Raw genomic sequence first — 25705 nt, 5'->3', positions numbered from 1 at the left:
AGTGGTGTGTGTGTGCGAGGGTAGCTTGCACTTCTGATGACCCTGGGATACTTTCTATATGTGTGCAGTGCAAGAAAAGCTGACACTGATAATTCCGTTCTAGTAGCCATTGTGGGTGTGTGTTATGCTAACACAACTGTTACCCATATCATAGCTAGGCTTTGTGTGTGGGGAAAACCTACAAAACTGACACCTATGTGGTGTATGTTCTCTGTGTGATAGGGACAATGGCACTTCTGAGTGCCCCTATGCTCATATCAAACCTGGATCCCGTGTCCTGAGAAAGCTTGCATTGCAAATGCTTCTAACATACCTGTTCTGTGTGGGGGAAAGTTTTGTGTGTGTGTGTGTGTGTGTGTGTGTGTGTGTGTGCGCCCCCCCTTGTGGTACCTGTTCTTTGTGTGTGGGGGAGCTTGCAGCCATGGAGTACTTGTTCTTTGTGTGCGGGGAAAGTGTCAATGGCTGATTCCCACTTGGTACTTGTCTCCATGTCTTTCCTTTAGAAAGGTTTCTCACTGTACAAGAGTCAATTTTGCCCATATAAATAAATTCTAATCAGCTGCTCCTTTTCCCTTCCAATCCCATTCATCACTTCAAGCTCCTTGAAGCATCTAAATAGAGGCAGAATGTGGTATGGAAATCAAATTTAATATGTGCTAACAAAATGTGATAAATTACATTTGGGGCATAAGAAGTCTACATTTTCAGCTGCTCTGATGATAAAATATGCTACAGAAAGAGATCGCTTTGGTTTCTCAAATGCTCCTGAACGATATTTCCCACTTGACTACTGTACATGATGGAGCACCTTGTTTATGTCATAGTTGTACGAAAACCACATTGAGACTAAATTTTCCCTGAAAATGATCCAATAGCTACAAATTGATTTTGTGGAGGTGAATGTATGTTTATGGTTTCTCATGCCTTCTTTAACTAGGCGACTGCTATGGCTTGCTGCCCCTCGTCACACTGTGCTGCGGTTGGCAGTGTAACCGGCCATGTCTACTTCATCGATATTACCAGAGTGGGAGCTCCACGCCTGATCCATAGAGTCTTCTTGTCCAATTCTCCTGTGCAACAACTGCAGTGAGTAATCCGCAGTGTTGGAGGCCAAGCTACCAGTGTATTCTACTGCATGGGGTTTGTTGTCTGTAAACTCTTTGCAGTTAATTAAAGTGTTGGTCTTTCTTAGAGACTATACTTTTTGGAAATTATAAATCTTAAACTGTGTTCTCATGTAGACAGGTGTTAGGTGCATTACTTAGTTTAATAAGGTCCAATAAACATCATGATACCGTCAAGCCCAGTTCCCTAACTGGAGCAGAGTGTTCTAATTAAATAAAGGCTAATAGCGACTGGGTCAAAATATACATTGTACTTGGACCTGCAGTGCCCTCCTCAGAGAGCCCAGTTGTATGTTGATTTCTGTGATTGTGCTGGCAGCAAATATACTCAACAAAGACTGCTTCATATTGTGGGGTCCGCCTTTGAGTAGCATGGTTCAGGTCAATGCTTCTGGCTGCCGGTAGAGTTGGCCTGTGGAGACTACAGTTCTTGTGTGGGAATCAGCCACATGGCAACTACCAGGAGTCTCCACATCCTAATCTTCCACTTGTATATCGGTAGTTGGGTCAGCTGTGTGAATGCAACATGGTCGTTATAGACATTCCCCATCCTGTGAATGACATTTTCATTTTGTTGATTAGTTTAAAAGCCCAAGTGATCAGAAAAGGAAATTGCCATGGGACCAGCCTACACTTAGGGCCGGATGTAGGTCGGTCGGTAACGGCCGAAAATCGGTATTTTCGGCCGTTACCGACCGAGATTCACAAAATGGTATGTAGGGCCACATATTTTACAGATTCGGTAAATTTACCGATCGGTAAATTTACCGAATCTGTAAAATACCGAATCGGTATTTTTACCGATTCGGTAACAATGAGATGTAGGTGGGACTCTTCTGAGTCCCACAAGCCTTACAGAATCGGTATTTTACCATGAAATCCAACTTCATGGTAAAATACCGATTCAGGTGTGCATGCACATGTGTGCATGCACACCTGTGCCATATGACAGGCAGACCTGCCCTTAGGGCAGGTATGCCTGCCACATGGACCCCGATTCTTTTTTGGGGGTGCTAGAGGGTGTCAAAGTGACACCCCCTGCACCCTTGTCAAAATCTGTATTTACCGATTCGGTAAATACCGACCGGTAATGCCCCATTCATTCCTATGGGCTTCAAAGCCCATAGGAATGAATGGGGCATTACCGGTCGGTATTTACCGAATCGGTAAATACAGATATTTACCGATTCGGTAAAAGGAACATCTGGATGTTCCTACATATCCACCCCTAAGATTTACCGATTTTTAATTACCGAATCGGTAGAATTCGGTAATTAAAAATCGGTAAATCTATTTTACCTACATCTGGGCCTAAGTCCTGTGGCATTCTTAGATCTGTCTGATTGCTATGGAGCACTGCCTTTATATGCTCATTAATGCCAGGCAGTCACGAAAACTTTAGAAAGCCTCCATTAACCTCAGAATCTACAGAGAAGTCTGTAGCTCTGGAGAAGTTAGATGCAAAGTGAATTTAGATAAATGTATTTAGAAATTCGTTGTTTCAGTTAAGTATAATTGAAGACAAGTATAAGGGTTGAAAGTAAGTTTGCATGGCTACATAAACCCTTCACAAAGTATGGAATGGTGACCAGGCCCAGGGGCCAACTGCGACCTCAATAGTTGGTCTTCATGATAATTAAAAAGTAGAGGACTTTGTCCTCCAGCAAGTTTATGGTTATGTGAAGCATTACATGTAAAAATCATGGGAAATAGATATGCATTTGTTTGAAATGAAAATAAACTGTAGAATAATATTGGTGTAGGTTAAAAGGTAAGGTGACAGTTGCACTGTCAAGCCAGACCTAAAAATCCAGGTAGATTAATGACTGCCCTCCTCCTATTTGTTCTGCTGCCAGAGAAATCCAACATAAATTATCTAGTTTTCTAAGACACTTTAATAGCATTCCCAATAGACAAACAAATGATCGGAGCTGTGTGGAAGGCAATCACTTTTTTGTAGAGGCACACAACTTCTGCCCAATCAAAACATGTACTCCTGGCTCCCAGCGAATGTATGACCTTGTTACAACCCATACATTTACAACGCAGTTTTTACATTGCAATATCCTTTACAACGCATACATTTACATCGCATACCACTACAATGATTTATTTAAAACTACACTTACAACACATTCTATTGCATCGCATTATACCTTTACAACTCATACCATTACAACGCATACATTACATTGCATTTAAGGTAAGTGTTGGAAAGTGTAGGGGTAAAAATTACTATTCGAACTCCTGGGGGTGTAACAGTATTGTACGTGTGGGATAGTGTAGGGGTAAAAATTACTATTCTAACTCCTGGGGGTGCAACATTAGGGTAAGTGTTGGATAGTGTAGGTGTGCTATGCGTTGTAATGACATGCAATGTAATGGATGCGTTGTAGTGACATGTGTTGTAAAGGATGTTGCGATGTAATGCCTGCATTGTAAATGTAGTGCGATGTAATGGTTGCATTGTAAAGGTTGTTTCCCCACCCAGCATGTGGGCAGAGCCAAGGCCCCTCTTTAGTGATGCTCACATAATTGTCTGGCAATAGCTACAATGTCTATCCAACGATAAAAAGGCAGGTAGAAATTTGAGGGTGTTTGTGTATGGCAAGGAATGTGGATTTAATTGGAATTAGTTGCCCTATATAGTATTATGGAAATGCTGCTTGTCATACTGTGGGTCACAATAAAATCTAACAAAGACTTCAGACAGTAGTATGAAATCTGAATTATGGTAATATGTTATTGGATGTTGCACTGCACAGCACTTCAACTGAGCAAGCCAGAGCCACATTGATCGGAAAGGATTGGGGCATTCAATAGCTTCTAAACCTTTTTGACATCACTCTATTGCTACCAGGACAGGTGTAATCTTTGCTGTGTCTATGGTTTAGGCTTACCCTGAGATCATTCCCTCAGATTTGGGGTTCTCATCAGGCAAGTTGGTCTGCTCCTGCACGAGGGCTATATATCTATGCCCTGCATCAAAAAAGTCCACTTTATTAGAGCATAAAAAAAGTGTGCACATAGGTATGAGACATTCTTTTAAAGCATTTCTTCGGAAATGCTCCTTGTATCGAATCAGATCCATGACCAACTAGCAAGTGATCTGATGTGCAGGGACTAATGCTGAATTGTAATCTTTGTTTCATGGAGCATTATCTTCTAACTTGATATGTTTACCTTATTCCTAGCTATGACCACTCTGGTCAAATCCTTCTTTCTGGAGCAGTGGATGGTTACGTTTTCGTTTTAGATGCAAAACCTTCACAGTCATTCATGGTTATTGGATACACAGGTAATAAGCAAACTACTATATACTACAAACTACTATAACTCTATAAGGTCTTATCCGCGACTAGGCACTTCTTTACAGTAATGCGATGGGAAGGGGATAACGGCTATGTATAGGTGCCAAGCAAAGTATTTTTACTTCACCTTCAATCACTATCTAGTAATGAAGTACTGTGCACAAAACTGAAGAGGAAGGATGTAGAGTAACAGCCAGAGCCGCCAACTTTGGAAACCATGTTCAAGAAAATGAATGTGCCCTTGTGTAATGTAACTGGTGCTCATGTAAAGCGCTCCAATATCATTGGGTTGAGTGTGCGGTATATGTAAAAAAAAAAATCCTTTTCAGTTACAATCAATGCTTGTAATATAAATTATGTTATGCATATTTTTAAATACGTGCTAAATTAGGGTCCTGGGGAGGAAATTGCAATTTCAGGAATTCATTGTTTGTAGATTTACTAGTGAGGACAGGACCAGACTGTAAACCAAAACTAAACTAACCCTGGCAAATTTTACCATACGTACACCGCTCCACCCCTGTCTCCCCCACACCCCAACTAAGGGGCCGATTAGGATGGCGGTGAATCCGCATCCTCCTGGCCGGCGGAAGCCTCACCCCATAGAACCCACCTGAGAGAACCTCAGAGCCTCAGATTTTTCTACCGCACGTTGTGCTAGGGAGTCTCCACTGAGCTCTGCTAAGTTTTTTCTCTTCAAGTGAATTCTTTTTCAATCTCTTTAACTTTATTATGTCTGACAAGGAGAAGAAGGCTTTATTTAGAGCTTGTGCTACCTGCTCAAAGAAAAGGCTGTTTGTGGAGTACAAACATGAGGACTGCATCTACTGCTTGTACCCTGACCACAAAGCCACAGATTGTAAGATCTGTAGAACATTCTCAACAAAGACCTTGAGAGACCGGGAAGGCAGATTGTTAACTTGGCTCCAGAAAATGAAGTCACGGAAGGAAGTCCTGTCATCAGACAGTGAGGGCTCTTCCTCAGCTGTGTCCTCCAGAAGGTCCAAGAAAAGGTTAGGTCCTCCCCTTCAACTTCTACTGAGCCCCCTGTGAAAGCCCTGCAAAGGACCTCTGATAGGTCTGAAAGGGCTAGTCCCATAAAATATCACTGAGGTGTAAAGGAGAGGCAGGGACAGACTGAGGAGACTCAGACAGCTAAGAAGGTGAAGAAAAGTGTTTCCGTTACTTCTCCACCATCTGAAAAGGAGAAAGGAGGCAAAGAACCTTCTGCGGTCCCTCAGGAAGGAAGATCTGACAAGAAGCAACGTCCGTCAACGGCAAAAACAGCTGGTTCATCGACGACAACTTCCAAAAAAGATCTAAGTTCAGGTACGTCTCCGTCGACGGGACCGTCGACGGCAGCTTCGTCGGCGGCGGCAGCATTATTAGCGTCGTCGGCGTTTAAAGTACCTGTTTCCTGTTCGTCGAAAATGGTATCTACTTTCTCAACGTCGACGATGATGATGACGAAGGTAGTGTCGACTGCTGTGTCGACGACGAGAACTACGTCGACGACGACAGCTTTGATGATCATGACGACGAGCTTGTCGACGACACCGCTGACGATTAATCCTCCGTCGACGATGAGTCTTCCGTCGACAAGAACAAGAACCATCTTTCCGTCGACAGCCCCGTCGTCGGTTCCATCGACGACGCTTCCGTCGACGACCCAAAAAGTTTGCATCTCTATAAGAAGACGCCAGATAACACCGGAGATGACGTCTCCACGGCGGGTAACACCTTTGCCTCCTACTCTACTACTGGATGAGGAATCTGACGACGAGGAGGATAATGGTCCTTATGGGGATGCCTACAGCCCATCGGACTTAAATGTAAAATGTCAAGATACAGATTCGGAGGATTTTTACGATTGCCAATATTTCCAACAGGACAGGCCTCCGCAGACCTTAGGTCAGAATATGGTGGCAATGCAGTCTTCTCTCATTTCAGATTTGCAATTGATGTTGCAGGATTACAGAAACAGATTTCTATCACATACTTCCATTCAGCAGGAACGGCCTTCTTCACCTTCTCTACCTCCTATTCCTGCAGTGACAGTAACACCGGTGACTCCACGAGTTGCAGAGCCAGAACCAAGGGAGAGTCACCATAAGGTGGTGACGGTTCAGGATGACGATGTCTCCTCTGATGACAATTTTCAGGATGATCCTCCTCATGATCCACATAGAGGTTATGATGTTGATGACCTGCAGGATCCGGATGCACCAGCGCTGGATGCTGCTACCTTCTCTCCAGCTGACATTGGAGGTTTTCATAACCTTATGGAGAGAGCGTCCAAAAGATTTGGCCTGCCAATTACTACAGATTGTTTTCTTTATGACTTTAAAGAACCGTACAAGAAGTCGGTCCGCTCAATACCTACAATAGAGCATGTATGGTCAGAAGGAATTAAGATCATGCAAAATCCGGCAACAGTCATCCCGGTTCTTCCTGGAGAAGAAATATAAAGCGCCAGAGGGCAGTCCAGCTTGCCTAACTGGACAACCTAAACCGTATTCTGTCATTTCCCAAGCGGCGCAAAGCAAGTCAAAAAATCCTTCAACGCCACTTACGACACCGCCGGATAAGGAAGGGAGACGTCTGGACAATGTGGGCAAAAGATTCTCCACTATGGCCAGCCTCCTAGTTCGAGCTTCTAATTCACTTGCCATCTTGGGCAGGTATGATCGCCAAATGTGGTGCGATTTCTCCCCATTTGTGGATCAACTTCCAGAGTCAGCAAAGGATGAGGGCAGAAAAACTTTGATGGAAGGGGAACGTTCCTCTTCGGAGATAATAGACTGTGCTATGGACATAGCGTCTACAGCTTTTCGTGCCCTGGCGGGTTCAGCTGTGTTACAGTGAAAGGGTTGGCTGAGAGCAACCTGGTTTCGGCAGGAAGTCCAAAACAAAAATCTTGGATTTGCCGTCCGATGGGGAAATGCTTTTCGGAAAGCATGTAGATGACACACTTCAAGGCATCAGAAAGGACACGGACACAGCGAAGTCTTTGGGGTCTCTGAATTACCGCAAGGTACCATTCAGAGGTGCGAGGGGGAGAGGTATTCGTCCTATTCACAATCCTCTCAATCTTACAAACCTCAATACTCCATTCAACGCCAAGGCCAGTCAGCGTCTTTCTCTCGCCAACAACAGAGAGGACGTCAAAATTGGTAAGGTCGGGATAACTCCAAGCGTCAATAGCGACCTCCCGGCTCTTTCTACTGTTCCTACCCCTCCAATGACATCAGTGGGGGGCAGGATTTCTCATTGTCTGAACAGCTGGAAGGTTATTACATCAGACCAGTGGGTCCTGAATATCGTTCAGAGTGGCCACACGTTGGAGTTTCAACATCTTCCTCCAAACAGAGCTCCAGGCGCCAACCAGTGGAAGCATCTGGGACTGCTACGTCTCGAAGCCCACCAGCTTTTCATCAAGAGGCAATAGAACCTGTACCTATCTCACAAAGGGGGAAAGGGTTTTATTCCAGGTTCTTCCTGGTTCGCAAAACGTCAGAAACATGGCGCCCCATTTTAGATCTACGGGAGCTCAACACCTATCCCATCAAACTATCCTTCAGGATGGTCACTCTCCAGGATATTCTTCATCTACTAAATCCAGGAGACTACATGGCGACTCTGGATTTAGAGGATGCTTATTTTCATGTGAAGATCCATCCAGCTCACAGGCAATACTTGCGCTTCACAGTAGGCAAGAGCCATTTTCAGTTCAAAGTACTTCCTTTTGGTCTCCGGTCGGCACCAAGGATATTTACAAAGGTGTTGGCTCCGGTGGCAGAGTTCCTCAGGAAACGATCTCTGGAAGTTTTTCCCTACCTGGACGACTGGCTAGTCAAAGCTCAATCTTTCCAGGAAACTTCCAAGGCCATTACCACCTGCATCCAACTGTTCAACCACCTGGGCCTTCAGCTCAACAAAGACATGTCAGTTCTTCAACCGTCCAGGTCAGCAAGGTTTCTGGGATCTATTTTGGACACAAAACGCTGCAAATCTTACCCAACAGAGGAACGTCAAGACAAACTAATGCTATCGGCTCGCCTCTTGCTAAAGAGGAAATCCCTGTCAGTACGGCTCTACAAGTCCCTGCTCGGATCAATCTCATCCTGCATACCCTTAATTCCACATTGCAGGCTGCGAATGCGTCCACTGCAAGAGCAGCTCGACAAGCAATGGTACCAGGCAGAGGGCTCTTTCGACGACATGATTCAGCCACGCCTCCGGACTCCTCTGGACTGACCACAGCTGCGTCCACTTCAGCTTCAAAAAAACTACGACCCACCACCGCCCGCAACAGGTCCCCCGCTGAAGCTGGAGCAAGATCACCGCCGAGCAGCTCACCGCCTCCCTCAGCCAGAACACTCCCACCAGCACAACGGACCCCAACGAAGCAGCCAGCAACCTCACCAAGTGGCTGACCGCCTGCGCCAATGACCTCGCACCACTAAAGAACCCTCCCAGCAGACACGGCAGCAAGAAAACCCCCTGGTTCACCGACTAACTCAAGGAATCCAAGAAGAACTGCAGCACCCTCGAGAAAGCCTGGCGGCTCGACCACACCACAGACAACAGGACCGCCCTCAAGCACGACATCCGCAAACACCATCAGCTGATCCGCGCCACCAAGAAGACGGCACTCAAAGAACGACTGGACAACAACACCCACGACAGCAAGGAACTCTTCAGCATCGTCAAAGAGTTCTCCAACCCCAGCGCCGGAAACAACGACATCACTCCCTCGCAAGACCTCTGCAACTCACTCGCCTCGTTCTTCCACCGCAAGATCGCCGACATACACAACAGCTTCGACGCACAGACCACGCACCCTACCACCGAACTAACGCCCGCCACCACCACCCTCTGCAACTGGACCCCGATCAGCACCGAAGGCACCACCCGCACGATGAACTCCATCCACTCCGGATCACCAACCGACCCGTGCCCACACCACATCTTCAACAAAGCCGACGCCACCATCGCACCCCATCTCTGAGACACCGTCAACTCCTCCTTCCACACCGCCACCGTCCCGGAGAGCTAGAAGCACGCCGAGCTGACCGCCCTCCTGAAGAAACCAACGGCGGACCCCACCGACCTCAAGAACTACCGTCCCATCTCCCTCCTTCCTTTTCCGGCCAAAGTCATCGAGAAGACCGTCAACAAACAGCTTGCCGCCTTCCTCGAGACGAACGGATCCCTCGACCCCTCGCAGTCTGGGTTTCGGGCCAACCACAGCACCGAGACCGCCCTGATCGCAGCCACCGACGACATCAGAACCCTGATCGACAACGGGAAAACAGCGGCCCTCATCCTCCTGGACCTCTCTGCGGCATTCGGCATCGTCTGCCACCGCACCCTAGTGAAGCGCCTCAGCAACATCGGAATCCAAGAGAAAGCGTTTGAGTGGATCATCTCGTTCCTCACCGGAAGAACCCAGAGAGTCTGCCACACTCCGTTCAGATCCGAGGCCACCGAAGTCATCTGCGGCGTACCACAGGGATCTTCACTCAGCCCAACCCTCTTCAACGTCTACATGATCCCCCTCGCAGCCATCGCGCGCCAGCACAACCTCAACATCATCTCCTACACCGACGACACCCAGCTCATCCTCTCCCTCACCAGCGACCCCACCACCGCCAGAGCCAACCTACACGAAGGGATGAAAGACGTCGCCGACTGGATGAGGAAAGGAGACAAGACGGAAGTCCTCATCCTGGGATCATCACCCTCCGCCTGGGACGACTCCTGGTGGCCCCCTGCCCTGGGCACCGCTCCCAAACCAACGGACCACGCACACAACCTGTGCTTCATCCTGGACTCCTCCCTGTCCATGACCAGACAAGTCAACGCCATCTCATCCTCATGCTTCAACACCCTGCGCATGCTCCGCAAGATCTTCAGATGGATCCCCACGGAAACCAGGAAGACCGTCACCCAGGCACTCGTCACCAGCCGACTGGACTACGGGAACACCCTCTACGCCGGAACCACCGCGAAACTTCAAAAAAGACTTCAACGCATCCAGAACGCCTCCGCACGACTCATCCTGGACATCCCCCGACACAGCCACATCACCGGACACCTGAGAGACCTACACTGGCTCCCCGTCAGCAAGAGAATCACAATCAGACTCCTCACCCACGCATACAAGGCTCTCCACGACCTGGGTCCCAAGTACCTCAACGACCGCATGACCTTCTACACGCCCACCCGCCAGCTACGATCGACCAGCCACGCACTCGCCACCGTACCACGCATCCGCAGAGCCACCGCCGGAGGAAGATCCTTCTCCTACCTGGCAGCCAAGACGTGGAACTCCCTCCCCACCCACCTTCGGCGAACCCAGGACCATCTCGCCCTCAGGAAGCAGCTCAAGACCTGGCTGTTGAGCAGTAACTTTCCCCTCCCCCAGCGCCTTGAGACCCTCCCGGGTGAGTAGTGCGCTATACAAATGCCGTGATTGATTGGAAGGGATTTCCGCTGTCCAAACACAGCATTTCTCGCTGGATCTCCAGTGCTATTCAGTTCTGTCATCAGGAAGCGGGTAAACTGCTTGAAAGAAGAGTCCGTGCACATTCCACAAGATCAGTGGCATCGTCAGTGGCTCTATTTTCAGGAGTCCCTATCAAGGACATCGACGTGGAGCAGTACGCATACCTTCACGAAGCACTACTGCCTGGATTCTTCTACGAAGTATGACGCAGCTGTTGGACAGGCAGTCCTGAGGAATCTTTTTCAATGAGAGGTGAGCTTTTCCAACAATCCCTCCTTCCTGTGTTGCACATTTTGTATCATTGCTGATAGTCCTTGCTATTGTAACAAGTGTGTATATATATCTATATATATATATATATACATATATATATATATATATATATATATTCCAGGAGTAATCCGATGTAGCGCAGAGCTTTTCAAACAGCTGCAAAAACGGACTCGAACCCAAAATTTAGTGCAAGTTGGTGATTTATTCAGCAAGTGGTGTTCCCATAGTCATCACGACGCGTTTCGCGCTTCACAGAGCGCTTGATCACATGACACAGGTGATCACCTGACACACGTTTAAATACAGCCTACCAATGTAAGTCAAACTACAAATGCAATAGAAATGGAAGAGTTGAATCCCTAAGGACTACTCACATTATTATTTCGATATCTGCTAATGCATTTGACTATAGTTTCGTGAGACACATTTGAGCATTGTAAGTTTAAATAACTGGCTGTAGACATAAGCAAAAAACATGTGTGATAAACATTTGGTGATAGTGATTTAAATGTGAGTTTAACCAAAAGAATATTTATGAAATAGGATAAAAACAATCATAGTTGATTATCGGTTAAAGTGCAATATTTTTAGATGTTCAACGTTTTGCAATAATACCGGTGTAGTACCTTAGTAATAAAGACCGTGTTGTAAAAACACGTACACATGTGGAGCCCCACATGTAAGTACATTGCCATATAATATGTGCAAACTACAAGGACATGGAAAGTACTATAAAGTGCTAGTGCAAACAAGACTGAATAGCTGCCAAGTTCCTGAGGACAAATTCACCTCTGGTAGGAAACGATGTTGCATTGTGGGTATAGAGGTATGATCTCTGTAAAATACATATATATATATATATATATGTATGTTTATTTGGTTTTCCAAAGTGAGTATCGATGTGGCAAGGTGGTGATATTCTTCTAACAAAATGTGCTTTTGGGACTTACTGCTAGCTACTCTGATACAAAGCATGGGAATCTATGAAAGTTCCAATACTGGGGCAAGAAAACAAGTTACTTACCTGTAACTTTGGTTCCCCAGTATTGGTAACTTTCATAGATTCCCATGTGCCCCCCCTCCTCCCCTGGGAAAGCTCGGCCTTTTTACTGAGATAGTGGCTGTTGCACAACGGCTACGAAAATCTGAGGCTCTGAGGTTCTCTCAGGAGGGTTCTATGGGATGAGGCTATTCTGATTGGTTGTTGCAGAAAGTTTGGGCTCTTTTACACAAAGAGGTGGACAAGCTACAAAACGAGATGAGGTCTAGGCCTACTTTTTCTCTTTTGTGCCTATTGCTATGGTATTTTTTATTTACCGAGGCTCCCATTCCGACGACGGGGGAATGATACAAAGTATGGAAATCTATGAAAGTTACCAATACTGGGAACCAAATTTACAGGTAAGTAACTTCGATTCAATTCAATAAGACTTTATTTCGGATATATTTCAATCCATAAAAGCACCAAAATTCATTAAACAATTCATAGTTAAAATCACAATTTCTAAAAAACATGCAAATAACATTAATGAGTACGTAGGCAAGATCATGTCTAAAGTGCGAATAGTACAGAACTTACAACAAGATGGATAAATTCATCATCCTACAGAAGTATATAATCACTCATCTAGGCACTTTCTTATTTTCACAGTCAGTTTTAAAAATTCTATCACCTGAAGAACACTAACACTGTACAAAAGCTGTAAGTACATGAGAGCAGGTCTTATTTGATTAAAATTTAGTTTCTTAAGAAGGGTAACAAGATAGCGTTTTCGGGGGTATTCATAGAATTTACATACAAATATAAAATGCAGCATGTCCTGTGGAGACTTCCCGTCGCAGCCACAGGGCGCTGCAGTTTTATTAAAAATGTCCGACTTGGGTCTAATTAAAAGATGATGAAATATATTAAACCTGAACCTCGTCAGCAAAAAATTTTCATGAGAAGTAAAGGAGCATGTTAGGTAAGGTTCCATAGTATCACAAGATTTGAGCATGACAAATTTCCTAACATTAGGTTTCATGAGCTCAACCTCTTCTCTATGGGCCATTCTATCCATATAGAAAGCCCGCTTAATTGCTGCGACTTCACCCTTTAATATCTCACTCGGATTTTCAAATAGATTAAAAAAAACAAGCTTCAGAAAATAAGACCTCAGATATTTTAACCAGGGCACACGCATTGAATTTTCCTGAGATACAAGGTCTTTCACTATCAAGTGGGTTAGCGGGATGTCTTCATTTAACCATAATTTTACCCAACATGTCAGTGGTCTTAACCCAACAGTATCAGATAGGTACTGACTGCCCAGCTCTTCATGTACCGCCAGGTTTGATGTACTGGCTGGGACACAGAGCAAACGTTTTAAAAAAATTATTTTCAGTAACCTGTAGCTGTTCACCACTTACATAGCCCCATATCTCACTGCCATAAACTGCAGTGGCCATCGATTTAGCATTATAGAGCTTCATCATGGCAGAATTTGGCTTTTTGCCTAGTTTAGTAGCAAAATTAAAGATAGAGGCATTTACCCTTGTCATTTCCCCTTTCTTTTTTGCCACATGTGGGGCCCAACTAAGCTTTGAGTCAAATAAAACACCACGGTATGAGATTGTATGAGTGATGGGAATCAGGACATCATCAAGTTTAAAAATAAAATTCTTTTTTGATTGGCGGCCAACGTGCATTATATAGGATTTGGAATTGTTGATCAAAAGGTCCCTATTAGACATAAAGTTGTTAAAAGCATTCAAAAGTGCCTGGAGACCCTTTTCTGTTCTTGAAATTAAAACCGCATCATCTGCGTATAAAAGGACAGGAATACCCCGCCTGCCTACTCTAGGACAGTCTGATTTTACCTCCTGTAGTGCGGCATCTAAGGGCCCGATGTAGGTACCAAATACCGGTCGGAAACGGCCGATTTCGGCCGTTTCCGACCGGTATTTGGCCTACTGAGATGTAGGGGACCTTTTTTTGTCTGATTAAGTATTTTACCGATTCGGTAAAATTACCGAATCGCAAAAATACCGAATCGGTAATTTTACTGATTTTTTAAATTTGGGATGTAGGTGGGACTACTTTCAGTCCCACAGGCCCTTCAGATTCGGTATTTTAACACCCAATCCAATTGGGTGTTAAAATACCGAATCCAGGTGTGCATGCACATGTGTGCATGCACACCTATGCCATGTGACAGACAGACATGCCCTTAGGGCATGTCTGTGTGCCACTTGGCTCACATGCCTTTTTTTGGGGTGCTGGAGGGTGTCAAAGTGACACCCCCTGCACCCTTGCACAAATCGGTAATTACCGAATCGGTAATTACCGATTCGGTAATGCCCATTGATTCCTATGGGCTTCAAGGCCCATAGGAAGCAATGGGGGATACCGAATCGGTATTTACAGAATCGGTAAATACCGAATCTTACAGATTCGGTATTTACCGAATCTGAAATACCTACATCTCCCCCCCCCTCTAATTTACCACTTCATAAATACCGATTCGGTATGATTCGGTATTTATGAAGTGGTAAATGTAGATTTACCTACATCGGGCCCTAAGTCATTAATATAAAAATTAAAAAGAAATGGGGCCAGGATACAACCCTGCCGCACACCCTTTTTAATATTAAAATTACCCGTAGTTTCCCCACTGGTTGAAAACCTAACATTAGCTCTGGTGTCACTATGCAAGTCCACCAAGAAATCCACAACCCCTCTGTCTACACCTTTCTCCCTCATGGTCTGCCACAGCCTTCCCCTGTTAATACAGTCGAAGGCCGATGACAGATCCATGAAGGCAAGGTGGACAGTTCCCTTCTGTACAACAGTATATTTACTCAATATGAGAAACCGGTTGAGAAACTGTGTTATAGTGGAACGGCCTTCACAGAAGCCATATTGGGAATTTGACAAAATGTTATTATCAGCTGTCCATGTTGTTAAGCGCTGCAGTAGAATTCTCCATATAATCTTGACCATAGAGTCTATTAATGATATTGGGCCATAGCAAAGAGGGCTGCCCCTGTCTCCTTTCTTGAAGACCGGGACAATTGTTGACACTCCCCAGGACACGGGACAACCCAGTATAGCGGCGGCATTAAATACAGCTACCAGGATGGGTGCCCAGAAGCCTGGATCTGATTTATAGAGATCTGGCGGTATTCCGTCAGGTCCCGGGATTTTCTTTGCTGTAAGACCTTCTATGGCATCCAGTACCTCGCGTTTATCAAATTTAATATTACCGCCCCTATCATAGGGAACGGCATCAACTATAACCGGGTCAGCTGAATAATACAGTTTTTTAAAATGAAATTCCCACTCCTCCTTAGTTATACAGCAGTCTAGTCCATCACCCGGTTCACCTGCCAGGAACGTTTTTTTAACTAGAGCCCAAAATTTAGTGCTACAGTTTAAGGTGGAGGAATCAAGTATTTCTTCCCAGGCCTCTCTACTCAAAGACTCCTTGCGCAATGCAATGACAGCCTTATATTCCTTTTTGCACAGTTTTACCTCCTCCTGAATCCTCGGGGTGGCTAACAGAGCAGACCTAAGTTTACGTGCAGCTCTAGTACAGTCATGGCTAAACCATCTGGGACCCACTTTCTCCACGTTCTTGTTGGGGACTGACAGTAAACTTGACACCTTCTCCGATATGTTTTGATAAGCGATTAGGACCAACCTTGGGTCTCCCCCCTCAAAAGTACAATTTTTGATATCCTCTGCACAACTTTCAGTGATATTTTTATAGAGAATATCCGGGGAGACCATTGACCATTTAAGTCGCCTCCTCCCATCTGTTGTGCCCAGCCTACCTATGCTGATGCTCTGGGGTACTTTTTTCACCCCGAATCCTTTTAAACAGATTATGAGAGGATTGTGGTCACTAAACTCACTTAAAACAATGCTGAACGAATCTAAGAAGGTCTGCATCGTTAAAGAAACTAACATATGGCCTATGAAGGTGCCCCTACCGTGCCCTTTAAAGGTAGGAATATCAAAACATTTTAACTGGTCCCTAAGTGACATAGCCAATGAAAGGTCAAAGTTGTTCAACAGGCCATTGCATAGTTCACCCTCCACAGTATGTTCCATGTGTAGACCTCCCATACGTTCACAGTGCAACTCTGTTAGGCATTTATTCAGTGGATCACCACAAGGGTGCACATTAAAATCCCCCATGATCATAAGATTATGACCAAGATCTTCCGAGAAAGTTGAAATAAAAGAATTTAAAACAGATTAGTGCCTGCACTATCATAAATGGCATTATAAAAATTCACTAAGCCAGCCCGACAGTTTTCTCCACATAGAACTAAGCCCATCACTCCTGTGTGCTGTGAATCAATTCTGCGCATCTTACATGATAATAATATGGAAACAAAAATTACTAGTCCCCCCTTTGGCCTGCCCCTTATTGATGGTGTGGCTGGCACATAAAAAGCCTTATACCCTTCCAAGTGAAGATCACACCCCACCAGCCAGGTTTCTTGTAAGCAAATGATTTTAAATTGCTTTATGTAGTGAACCCAATTTTCATCAGTCAATTTGGCAGCCAGGCCTGCAATATTCCATGAAACAACATTACATCCAGATGCTATAGTCAATGGGTTCTCTGTGTGTATAGGTTCACCTGAAGTCCCAGCACCCTGAGCCGCAGGTACCTCCCGTCAATCGCACATCTCCAATCCAGACAGGACTTCATACCTATTCTGTGTGTTAACGTTAAACCCATGCTGGTAGTGTTCAACACTATTAATCCTGTTATAGGTTTCCTTCATACTACCAGAACCACAAGGATTAGTGATGTTATATATGAATTGTGCATCCATAGCTGGCGTCTGTGGTTCAAACACCCGCCTGGTTAACCTTTATTGGGGTGTGGGTTTACATAGATGAGCATAAAAGTAGCCTAATGGGCGCACACAAATGCTGTTCTCGTTATAAATTAGTGAGGAAGCTCTCAAAAGAACAGTTGCCACATGCTGAGGATGCTTAAAATTTACCACAATACAATCCCCACTTCCCATCTTTTTAGAAGGTCCAACCCAGTTCACCCTCCTTACTGCCATTATCTGTTCTGAATAAGAGGTGGGAAATCCACAATTTTTATTAAGCCATGCCACTGTCTTATTTTTCAACGATGCATGAGATTCATCATATGGTGAGGCGGGATGGCTCCCACAAGGTGGAACATTGGTTAAAACTGCCACAAACGGAGCGCAGTCAGGTGGTAAATTCAGATAACGATTATACCTGGGTGGTCTAGGGGGCGGACCACTTCGTGGGACTGTACTGGGTTGAGTCAGCAGAGTAGTCACCACTGGGGCGGCTAATGTACTTGATGCCTCCTTCCCAGTGGTGGCTGCTGCAGCAATACTCCCGGTATTCTGGTGGTCTGTTACTTTCACCACGTCCCGCCCTTTTCCACCCTCCTTAACGCTACCATTAATTGGTGCAGACAAATGTGTAGATAACAAGCCGCCCAACCTAGCCACTTCCGTGACCAGGATCTCAATCTGGCTGGTTAGTGGTTTGATTAGCTCCTCTATCTTCGTTGTGAGTTTTGCTTCTAGGTTTTTATTGAGAGAAGCAAACTGATCAGAAATCAGATTAGGGCCATTATCATTATTTCCTGTAAACACAAAGGGGTTTATGACAGGGCTATGTACTTCATTCCCATTCTTTTTTTTAGTATTAGCGTTATGTTTCCCCCCCCCCCCCCCCCCCCCCCCCGTTTCTGATGTGCTATCCTACAAGTTCGCACCGGCCTGATATCAGGTGGAACTTCACTAGTATCACCTATTTCCTCACTTAGCAGGGCATGTTGGTCAGGGTGAACCTCTGGGTGAACCTCCACACTCACTATAATAGGCGTCGCTGGTTCTATTATGGTAATACCACTTGTATTAGCCCCTGTGTCTATAGTCATCCTGGTAGGGGACAAATCAGGCAACTCCATTACCACAGTGCCCTTTCCTAGAGAAGCTCGTCTTTCACTATTTATTTGGTTCACTTTCTTAACCAAATAATTATCAATAGTGCCGGGACCTTGTACTGGTTTATCGCCTTTCAATTTAGACATCCTAGATAACTATGATGTAGGATATTAAAAGCAGATAGAACCACTACTTACTCATAAAACAAAAAAGAAATAAAAACAACAATATGAAATAAAGTCTCACATGAGTCATACACAGTGTGGGTCCAGATTAAAAGATGTAGGGTTCCTTGCCCAGTCCAGTCTCCTCAGGCCTCTGAGGGCCACAGAGGGCCCGCCCTTTGCCCGGGCTTCGCCCCGGGCGCTCCCGGGCGCGACTCGCGGGGCGAGAGGCGTTCCTCTCTTTTGTGGTGCCTCCGGGCGCAGAGGTCGCGTCAGGGACGCGACTCAGCCGCCGGGGCACCTGGGAGGTGTAGTCTCTAGTCCCCCCGGTGGCCGTAGACAAAGTTGCAGCGTGGGCGCGACAGCCGTTCCCCTCACGGCGTCTCACGACGTCTCCCTCGCGCTGGTGACGCAAGAAGATGCAGCAGCCGTTCCCCCTCACGGCAGGTAAGAGAAAGATTCCCGCGTCCCCTCTCTCTAATTGGTAAATAATTTGTTTTCTTACCCTACACCTATTTAATACAACTGCGTTAGTATTACCTGCATTTTAAATAAAAAGAATATACATAGGTTTAGTAACACTATGTGAGTCAACAAAAGGGAAAAGTAAACAACTGTGCTGCTAATAAATGTTGCAAGGCTTTCTCACCCACAAGCTGGACGTTTCACTGCATCCATAATTAGAGGCATGTTTTCATGATGCCAGCTAATTATCTGCCGTGTTGAAACTGCTCCAGGCATCCAGCATGTTAGGTGAGTACAACGGCGAAACCCATTGGAAGGTTGCACTTTATCAATTACAATGCCTGCCTCGTGGTGCATTAAAGATGCGGGGTAAACAGTGGATTGTTGTTAAATATAGATGCAAGGATTCCTATTCTAATTGTACTGGAGAGGGTCTTCATCCTACCCGAAGGTCTCAGGCAGGCAATAAAACGTTGGAGTTGCTGATAGATAATCTCAGTTCATCCATGCGCACCACCGCCAGAGGGATTATCTTCTTTTCCACTGAGGGGCACTGAGTCCACGGTTTCTTTCCAGTTCACACAAATTTCTCCAGATCGCAAACAGCAGCTGGGGTGTTCCAGAGACATCAGCCCATATTGGAAGTCTGTAGCTCAGCCAAGTGGAATACTTTTCGCACATTTGTACCCTTAAGCCCTGGTCACCACTGCCTGGCTTCAATCTGTTTTTTAGCCACCAAGTCTTTCACAATCTGCATACTCAATTACTTGTTATACTTTTACGTTATACCTGTGTACAGTGAAATCTGTGACACCGATAAGGAATACAGAGCTACCGGAAAACTGAAAAGTAAATTATTATCTTCAAATTAATTCATTTATTAGTTTCAGGATCTTGTCTAACAAAAACCAATACAAATTCTCCTTCACCATAGAAAAACAGAGAAGTCTTATTCCTTTGTGTCCATCTCTACCGTTCTCCAAATCTTCTGAAGGCTCGCCCAGTTCCTGCCCAGGATGAAAAAAATCTCCACCCATCGATTCTGTGTACCCCATTACCTTTTTGTGTAAGGAATAACTCACTACACAAAGACATTTACTATTGTGCTTTCCCCTGCGCCTGGAAATATGATGGAAAAGCACAAAAAGGGGCATTGAGTAGTGAATCACTGCTGTTAAACCACGGGATTAGAAGAACCTCTAGCTAATCTGTGCTTTTCATGTTTCTGGCAGGCAATGAGAGCAAGTTTAAGGTATGGAGCACACAAGTTGGCACACAAGTTGATTTCCCTAAGAGATCTTTAACATTTTCTTTGTTTTTGAAGCAGAGTACATATATCTATCTGGGGCATGGTCAGCAGGCCTCAGCAAATCTAGAGTTCAAATACCAAATTTCCAAAGTGTAAAAGAAATTGGGAGGAATGTAGCGAAACATGGAGACCCCTATTCATTATGTCTGCATAGCCAGTCAAGTAATACAAGTGACATAAGTTGTTAAGGTGTTGTGTGGTATGAGGGCAGCTTGTTTGAGCTTGATGAAGATATTCTTTCATGTGTTCCCCAACTGTTTCCATTTCTTCCAAGGGTCTGAAGGCAGTCTATTGGTAATGGAGAATGTTTTGTACCATATGGTCTTGCATCTATTTTCTCGCCTGTGATTTTATAAACTGAGAGAAGGGAAGTTTGGAGATGGGTTGGTAAACTGTCATAATCTGTGGGTCTGGCTTTAGTTTTAATCTGGAGAATTGTGAATGTGGCATAATTCAGCAACACTTCTCTTTGCAAGCTAATGTTGGTTAATCACCTGAAATAGTTTCAACATCCAGCTAGCAAGGCAAGCTTATGCTGGCATGATTGTGCTAGTTACTTTGTTTTTTGGTGACCATTTTCACATCCTCCTCTTCCATGCGTCTGACACAAGAGGAAGAAGCTTGCAACAGGGCGGAAGAGGGTGATTTCCAAGCAAAAGAAAGCATGAGTCTTAGAACCTGAGGTGATTCTGTGTTATTTGCTATTGTCTCACCCAGTCTACCCATAATCCGGATCCGGGTCTTCTGCTGTCTGATGTACAGGCAACTGTTTGCGGAAGCCACAATGTCACCACACACTCGAATATGTGGTAGGCAAGCTGCCACCTTCTGAGAAGAAAAACTTTCTTGCCGGATAAATCTTCAAAGGATTGAAGAAAAACAGGAATTTAGGTTCAAATAATGGCATTTTTCAGGAGTTAAGTCACTATCAGCAAGTAGAGGAATACAGAACACAAGTGAAGGAGCTTTGTTGTGATGCACCCTCAAACCAGACAGAAGCCTTTATATAGGAAAGAAAATGGAAATAATGTCAAAACATCACATGACTGGGAACACAAAGGATTGGGATCAGGAAAGAACCAAGGAAGAAGCACGCTAATCGAAAAGGAAAATAAATGAGAGGTGAAAACCTGAAGTAAACCATCTGCGGGCATAAACTAAACCGTGCACATGTTAGTTATAATAGCAAGAGAAAGAACACAATTACTGCCCTCAGCTGACCTAGAATTTACACCGTCCCAACTGTCTGATTGCTCCCCTATTTTCTCCCTAAATCCTGGTCTGCTGGTTTTATACTCTTCTTGTAAATCCTTTGAAATTCCAAATATAAGACATTGCACATTCTGGGTCTTCTCAAAAATGAATGTGTAACACTGTGTTTTGATTACTATGCATACATCATCTTCCTTAACCTGGATCAGATCGAGTTCCATCCGATTTTGCAACATCATGCCCCACATTGTGATTATTTCTTCAGCAATGTTCGATAGGGCAGATTGACCAATCTCTTAATTAGCTGGGCTTGTCTTTTCAATTTCTCTGCATTTAAAGCTATACCTTTTTGAGGGATCATAGTTGAAAATATATCTAATGTGTCCTCCTCTAGAACCCTTCTCTGAGGATAATAGTACAGCCTTTAGCAAGGTGATTGAAGTCTTGGATGTCCTCCAGGCCATACTAAGTAGTCCATCTGATAAAGCCCCGGGACCAGATATGATTCCATCTGATATATACAAATCCCTCCCTCAATTTTAGGACCTCTATTTACAAATATATTAGGATCTGCTACAGTCTGATCCCTAGTAAAGACAGGAGGTGATTATAGACCCTATTCTTTAAGAAGGGTGACAAGGGCCAGCCGCACAGTCACTGCCCAATTTCCCTGCTGAATAGCTCAGTGAAAATTCTAGGTAGGGTTATATTAGCCAAACTAGGCATTTGGGTAGCGGAAACACTAAGTATTTCTGATGTTCAGTTTAGTTTTGTCCTGGCCTTGGAACATAAGAGCAGACCCGGAATCTAATACTTATTATGCAAAAATACACGAAGGGAAAAAAAGGGCGTATCCATCCTGCTTTTATGGATCACACATGTGCATTTGACACAGTAAACCGGTCAAAGTTAAGGGCCACCATGGAACATTTAGGGGTTGATATTCCAATCAGAACATTGCTCCATAGACTTCTTGCCCATTACTCAGCAAAGGTCCGATATAGCAAAGATGGGGATCCTACAGAGGAATTTCCTTCAGTAATTGGGATAAGGCAAAGCTGTGCCCCCTTCCTCTTTCTTCTCTATAGTAATGACCTTGAGGACTATCTGTGCAGTACCAGGAAAAAAGATGTACCAAAAATTGGAATGAATCGGGTCCCAGTACTGCTATATGCTGATGATGCGGTCCTCAGAGCCAGAACAGCCAATGGCCTTCAATCTTCGCTGGATGCTTTTAACACCTTTAAGACTAATTTGGGCCTTGGGACAAATATAACAACATTTTTTATAATGAAGTGTGGCCCAAAACGAACTAAAACGAACTAAAACAAGGATATTTGTCTTTGGTTATTCAGAGATTATAAAAGTCCTCCATTTTACAAATGTAGACCTGCCACTGGACATTGGTTTTAGCTGGAAATTCCTCTTGAATATTAGGGTCCTACAATTTGAAAGGTCATTTGACACTGTCTATAGATTTTCAAAAAGGTTGTGGCATAAACCCACAAAAGAATTACTGTGCATTTTCAGAAGCAACTGCCTATCTATCGCCTCATTTGGTCCTGGCGTATGGGGCTATTCCAAAAGTTAATGCCTCCAAACTATAGACAATAAATTCTTGAGAAGGCTTCTTTCAGTCTCAGTCAACCCCTACAAACATTTGTAACAAAGAATTTGGTCTAGGATTTATAGAATATTATATCCGATTGCAGCCTCTTTTACTTTGGCTGAGAGTCTGAAACAATCCAGAAGTCCATTTCTGTAGAGTAGTGCTGACCGCCTGTTTAAATGGGGCTTTTGACATGGCTCAACTTTATTAGAGATACGTTTACACCCTTAGGCATCTTAGAATATTTTTTCATGCCGGATACTTTCCCTGACAGAGCTGTACTGAAAGTGAAAGAGCTCTATTCCCAACATACCAACACTATTTGTATGGCAAATAATGCATTTGGGGCGGCAGAGGATCCACAAGAAGATGCGGTCCACAAGAGGATGCGGTCCACCCTGGGAACGAGTAGGTTGTATTGATGGAGGGTTGCTGAGCACAGGTTCTACAGGCCCCTCCACCCAGACAGACCATGAGGCGCAATTTGGCCATAAAATAAATACTACGTGTTCAGAATCAACCGTATGTATTTTTTCGAAATGCTCACACAATAGGTGTGCGTTCATTATCTTTATTTTCACTTAACTATAGGTCATGCACGGTGTGGTACACAAGGGGCTGGTCCCTTTGTTGTCCTGAAGAAGAGGTTTAGGGGATACCTCGAAACATGTCGACACAATACTAGGGATTTTAAGTACATAAGTTATTTTTCCCTTTTATTAACTCCTTTTTATACTTGCCAACTGGGATCAGGAATAAAACTTTGGCTCACTAGTTGGGTAAAAATTTTAATATCACTTACACCACTCCCCCTACACTACACTACACATATCCTCACAAAATAAGTGCTCCTACATAACTTCGCAAGTCACAGCACTCCCCAAGCAGTAGATGCTTGGGATGGCCACAATGATGAAGCATGTCACCTAGGGGCAACCCTGGGTGAGTGAGCGGACTCAAGAAAATAAATTTTTCTTTTTGGCTAACAGAGGTTGGTTTCCACCCAATTGATGAATCACACTTATGTCCTTGGCTAGGTTCTTTTGATCCGTCATCCACGGATCCTTTTTGCTACACTTTGATCCACAAGAACCGTCCTATGACACACGTACTGCACTCCAAGTAATTTTACATGAGATACATACATTTCTGCAACCAGAATGCACTTAAAAACCATGCACTTTCTGACAGAATTTCCCATACATGGCACTAGGTTTCCATCACCGCCCCTTGCCTGCCTGATGGACCCCAAAGCACTAAGCACTTTATCCTTTTCAGTACTTTATGTACTATGCAAAGGAGGCAGTTTCTCCTCCCAATTTTAAAACTGTTGGAAATTTGAACCTATGAATTAGCCTTTGCTCATCTGTGTAGCTTGGGGAGTTAAGAGGTTATCCACTCAGTGCTGAATTTCATTTTGAGTGCCATTCGGGTTTGTAGCAATTAAGGATCGTGATGCTCATCCACATGTTTTCAATATACTGTATTTGGGAGACACAGCTAAATGTACTGTATTATATGAATAGTATGAACCCGCATTATGTGCACAAGGCAAAGTATCATGTAGACCGCAGGCAACCTGTATTAATGTGTTTTTGTATAAATCTGATTGAAATTTCTTATGTATTTAATAATCATTATTATTTCTACCCAGCATTTTGAGGATACTGCAATCTGCTCCAGGGCCCAATAAAAGTTCCTCCTAGCTCATATTCCTTAGATGGCATAACAAATGCTTTTTGCCCAATTTCAATAGGACTTTTTTGAGGTTTTTGCTGTTTTATGGTTTTATGTGACTTGGCAGGAAGATGCCTTGGTGCCCAGGGATGTTTTTTGATGTTTACAAAAAGTGTATGGTTTATTGTGTGTTTAGTTATGTACTAGTTCTGTGCATTTTTATTGTTCAACGAACGGAAATAAAGTTATTCATTGATACAAATACATATTGTTCAGTTATTTAGTATGATATATACAAGGTAACACCAGGGCTAAATAATCGCTTCATCCGACTGGTAGTGAAAAGTAAGCCCTTTTCCGACAGACATGGTGCATGTCCTTATAACTGTGTATCATGTAATAATGCATGAAATTCTCAAGCATATTAAAACATATGAGTAATTGCTCTCACCTACACTACGCAAAGTGTCCCTGCATTTTCACGCCACCAATTCACAGCTGGGTATGTTACTAGTGAAGCGTTCTCCATCGACCCTAATTCATTATGAAATCTCAGCATCTCAGTGTGGGTATTGTCGAGTATCATTCTTATATCCTGCTAAGAACTCCCTTTCTCGTTCGGACAGCATGCATTATACAACTTCAGGCACCGCAAACCCGATTCACTTTTCCTTCTTATTTAACCCCATAAACTCTTCATCTCTGGTGACAGAATCAGTGAACCTGTGATTGAGCAAATACAAATAAATAACACATGATAACGAAAAAGAAATAGGCATTTTTGCTTAGGTAACTCCCTCATTTAGAAAGGCAGTTTTAAGAGCCCACACCAACAGTTCAATAGATTCATAGTTGAGTAGTATGGGTGAACCAGCTGGACATAAGTGTTTTCTCTGTATTCATCATGACGATGAGGGTGCATACCATTTTCATAATTTCTTTCCCCTTTGTGAAGTACCATTGTGGTGGGAGGACCTACCATACCTTACTGTGTGAAACATTTTCATCAAAGACTCCCAATATCAGTCCCGTCAAGCATGCGGCAAATGCAGCCGCCATGATGACCAAGGCTACCCTGTATCACTTAATGTATTTTCCTTCTAATATTTAA

General features: G+C 44.2%; 1 protein-coding gene across 2 annotated transcripts in view; it reads left to right on the top strand.

Moving 5' to 3' along the window:
* CFAP43 (cilia and flagella associated protein 43) overlaps nucleotides 1–25705 on the top strand; it is a 922989-nt gene that overhangs the window by 192314 nt on the left and 704970 nt on the right. For both annotated transcript variants that reach the window (XM_086922745.1, XM_086922746.1), the window contains 2 exons: nucleotides 938–1086; nucleotides 4319–4422. In XM_086922745.1, coding sequence (XP_086778871.1) covers nucleotides 938–1086; nucleotides 4319–4422 — 253 coding nt within the window. The remainder of the gene's footprint in view (nucleotides 1–937; nucleotides 1087–4318; nucleotides 4423–25705) is intronic.

This window comes from Lissotriton vulgaris, chromosome 5 (genome assembly GCF_964263255.1).
Source record: "Lissotriton vulgaris chromosome 5, aLisVul1.2, whole genome shotgun sequence".
Lineage (NCBI taxonomy): Eukaryota > Metazoa > Chordata > Amphibia > Caudata > Salamandridae > Lissotriton > Lissotriton vulgaris.
Note: the sequence above shows the minus strand (reverse complement) of the source record. Positions and strands in the feature narration are given on the sequence as shown.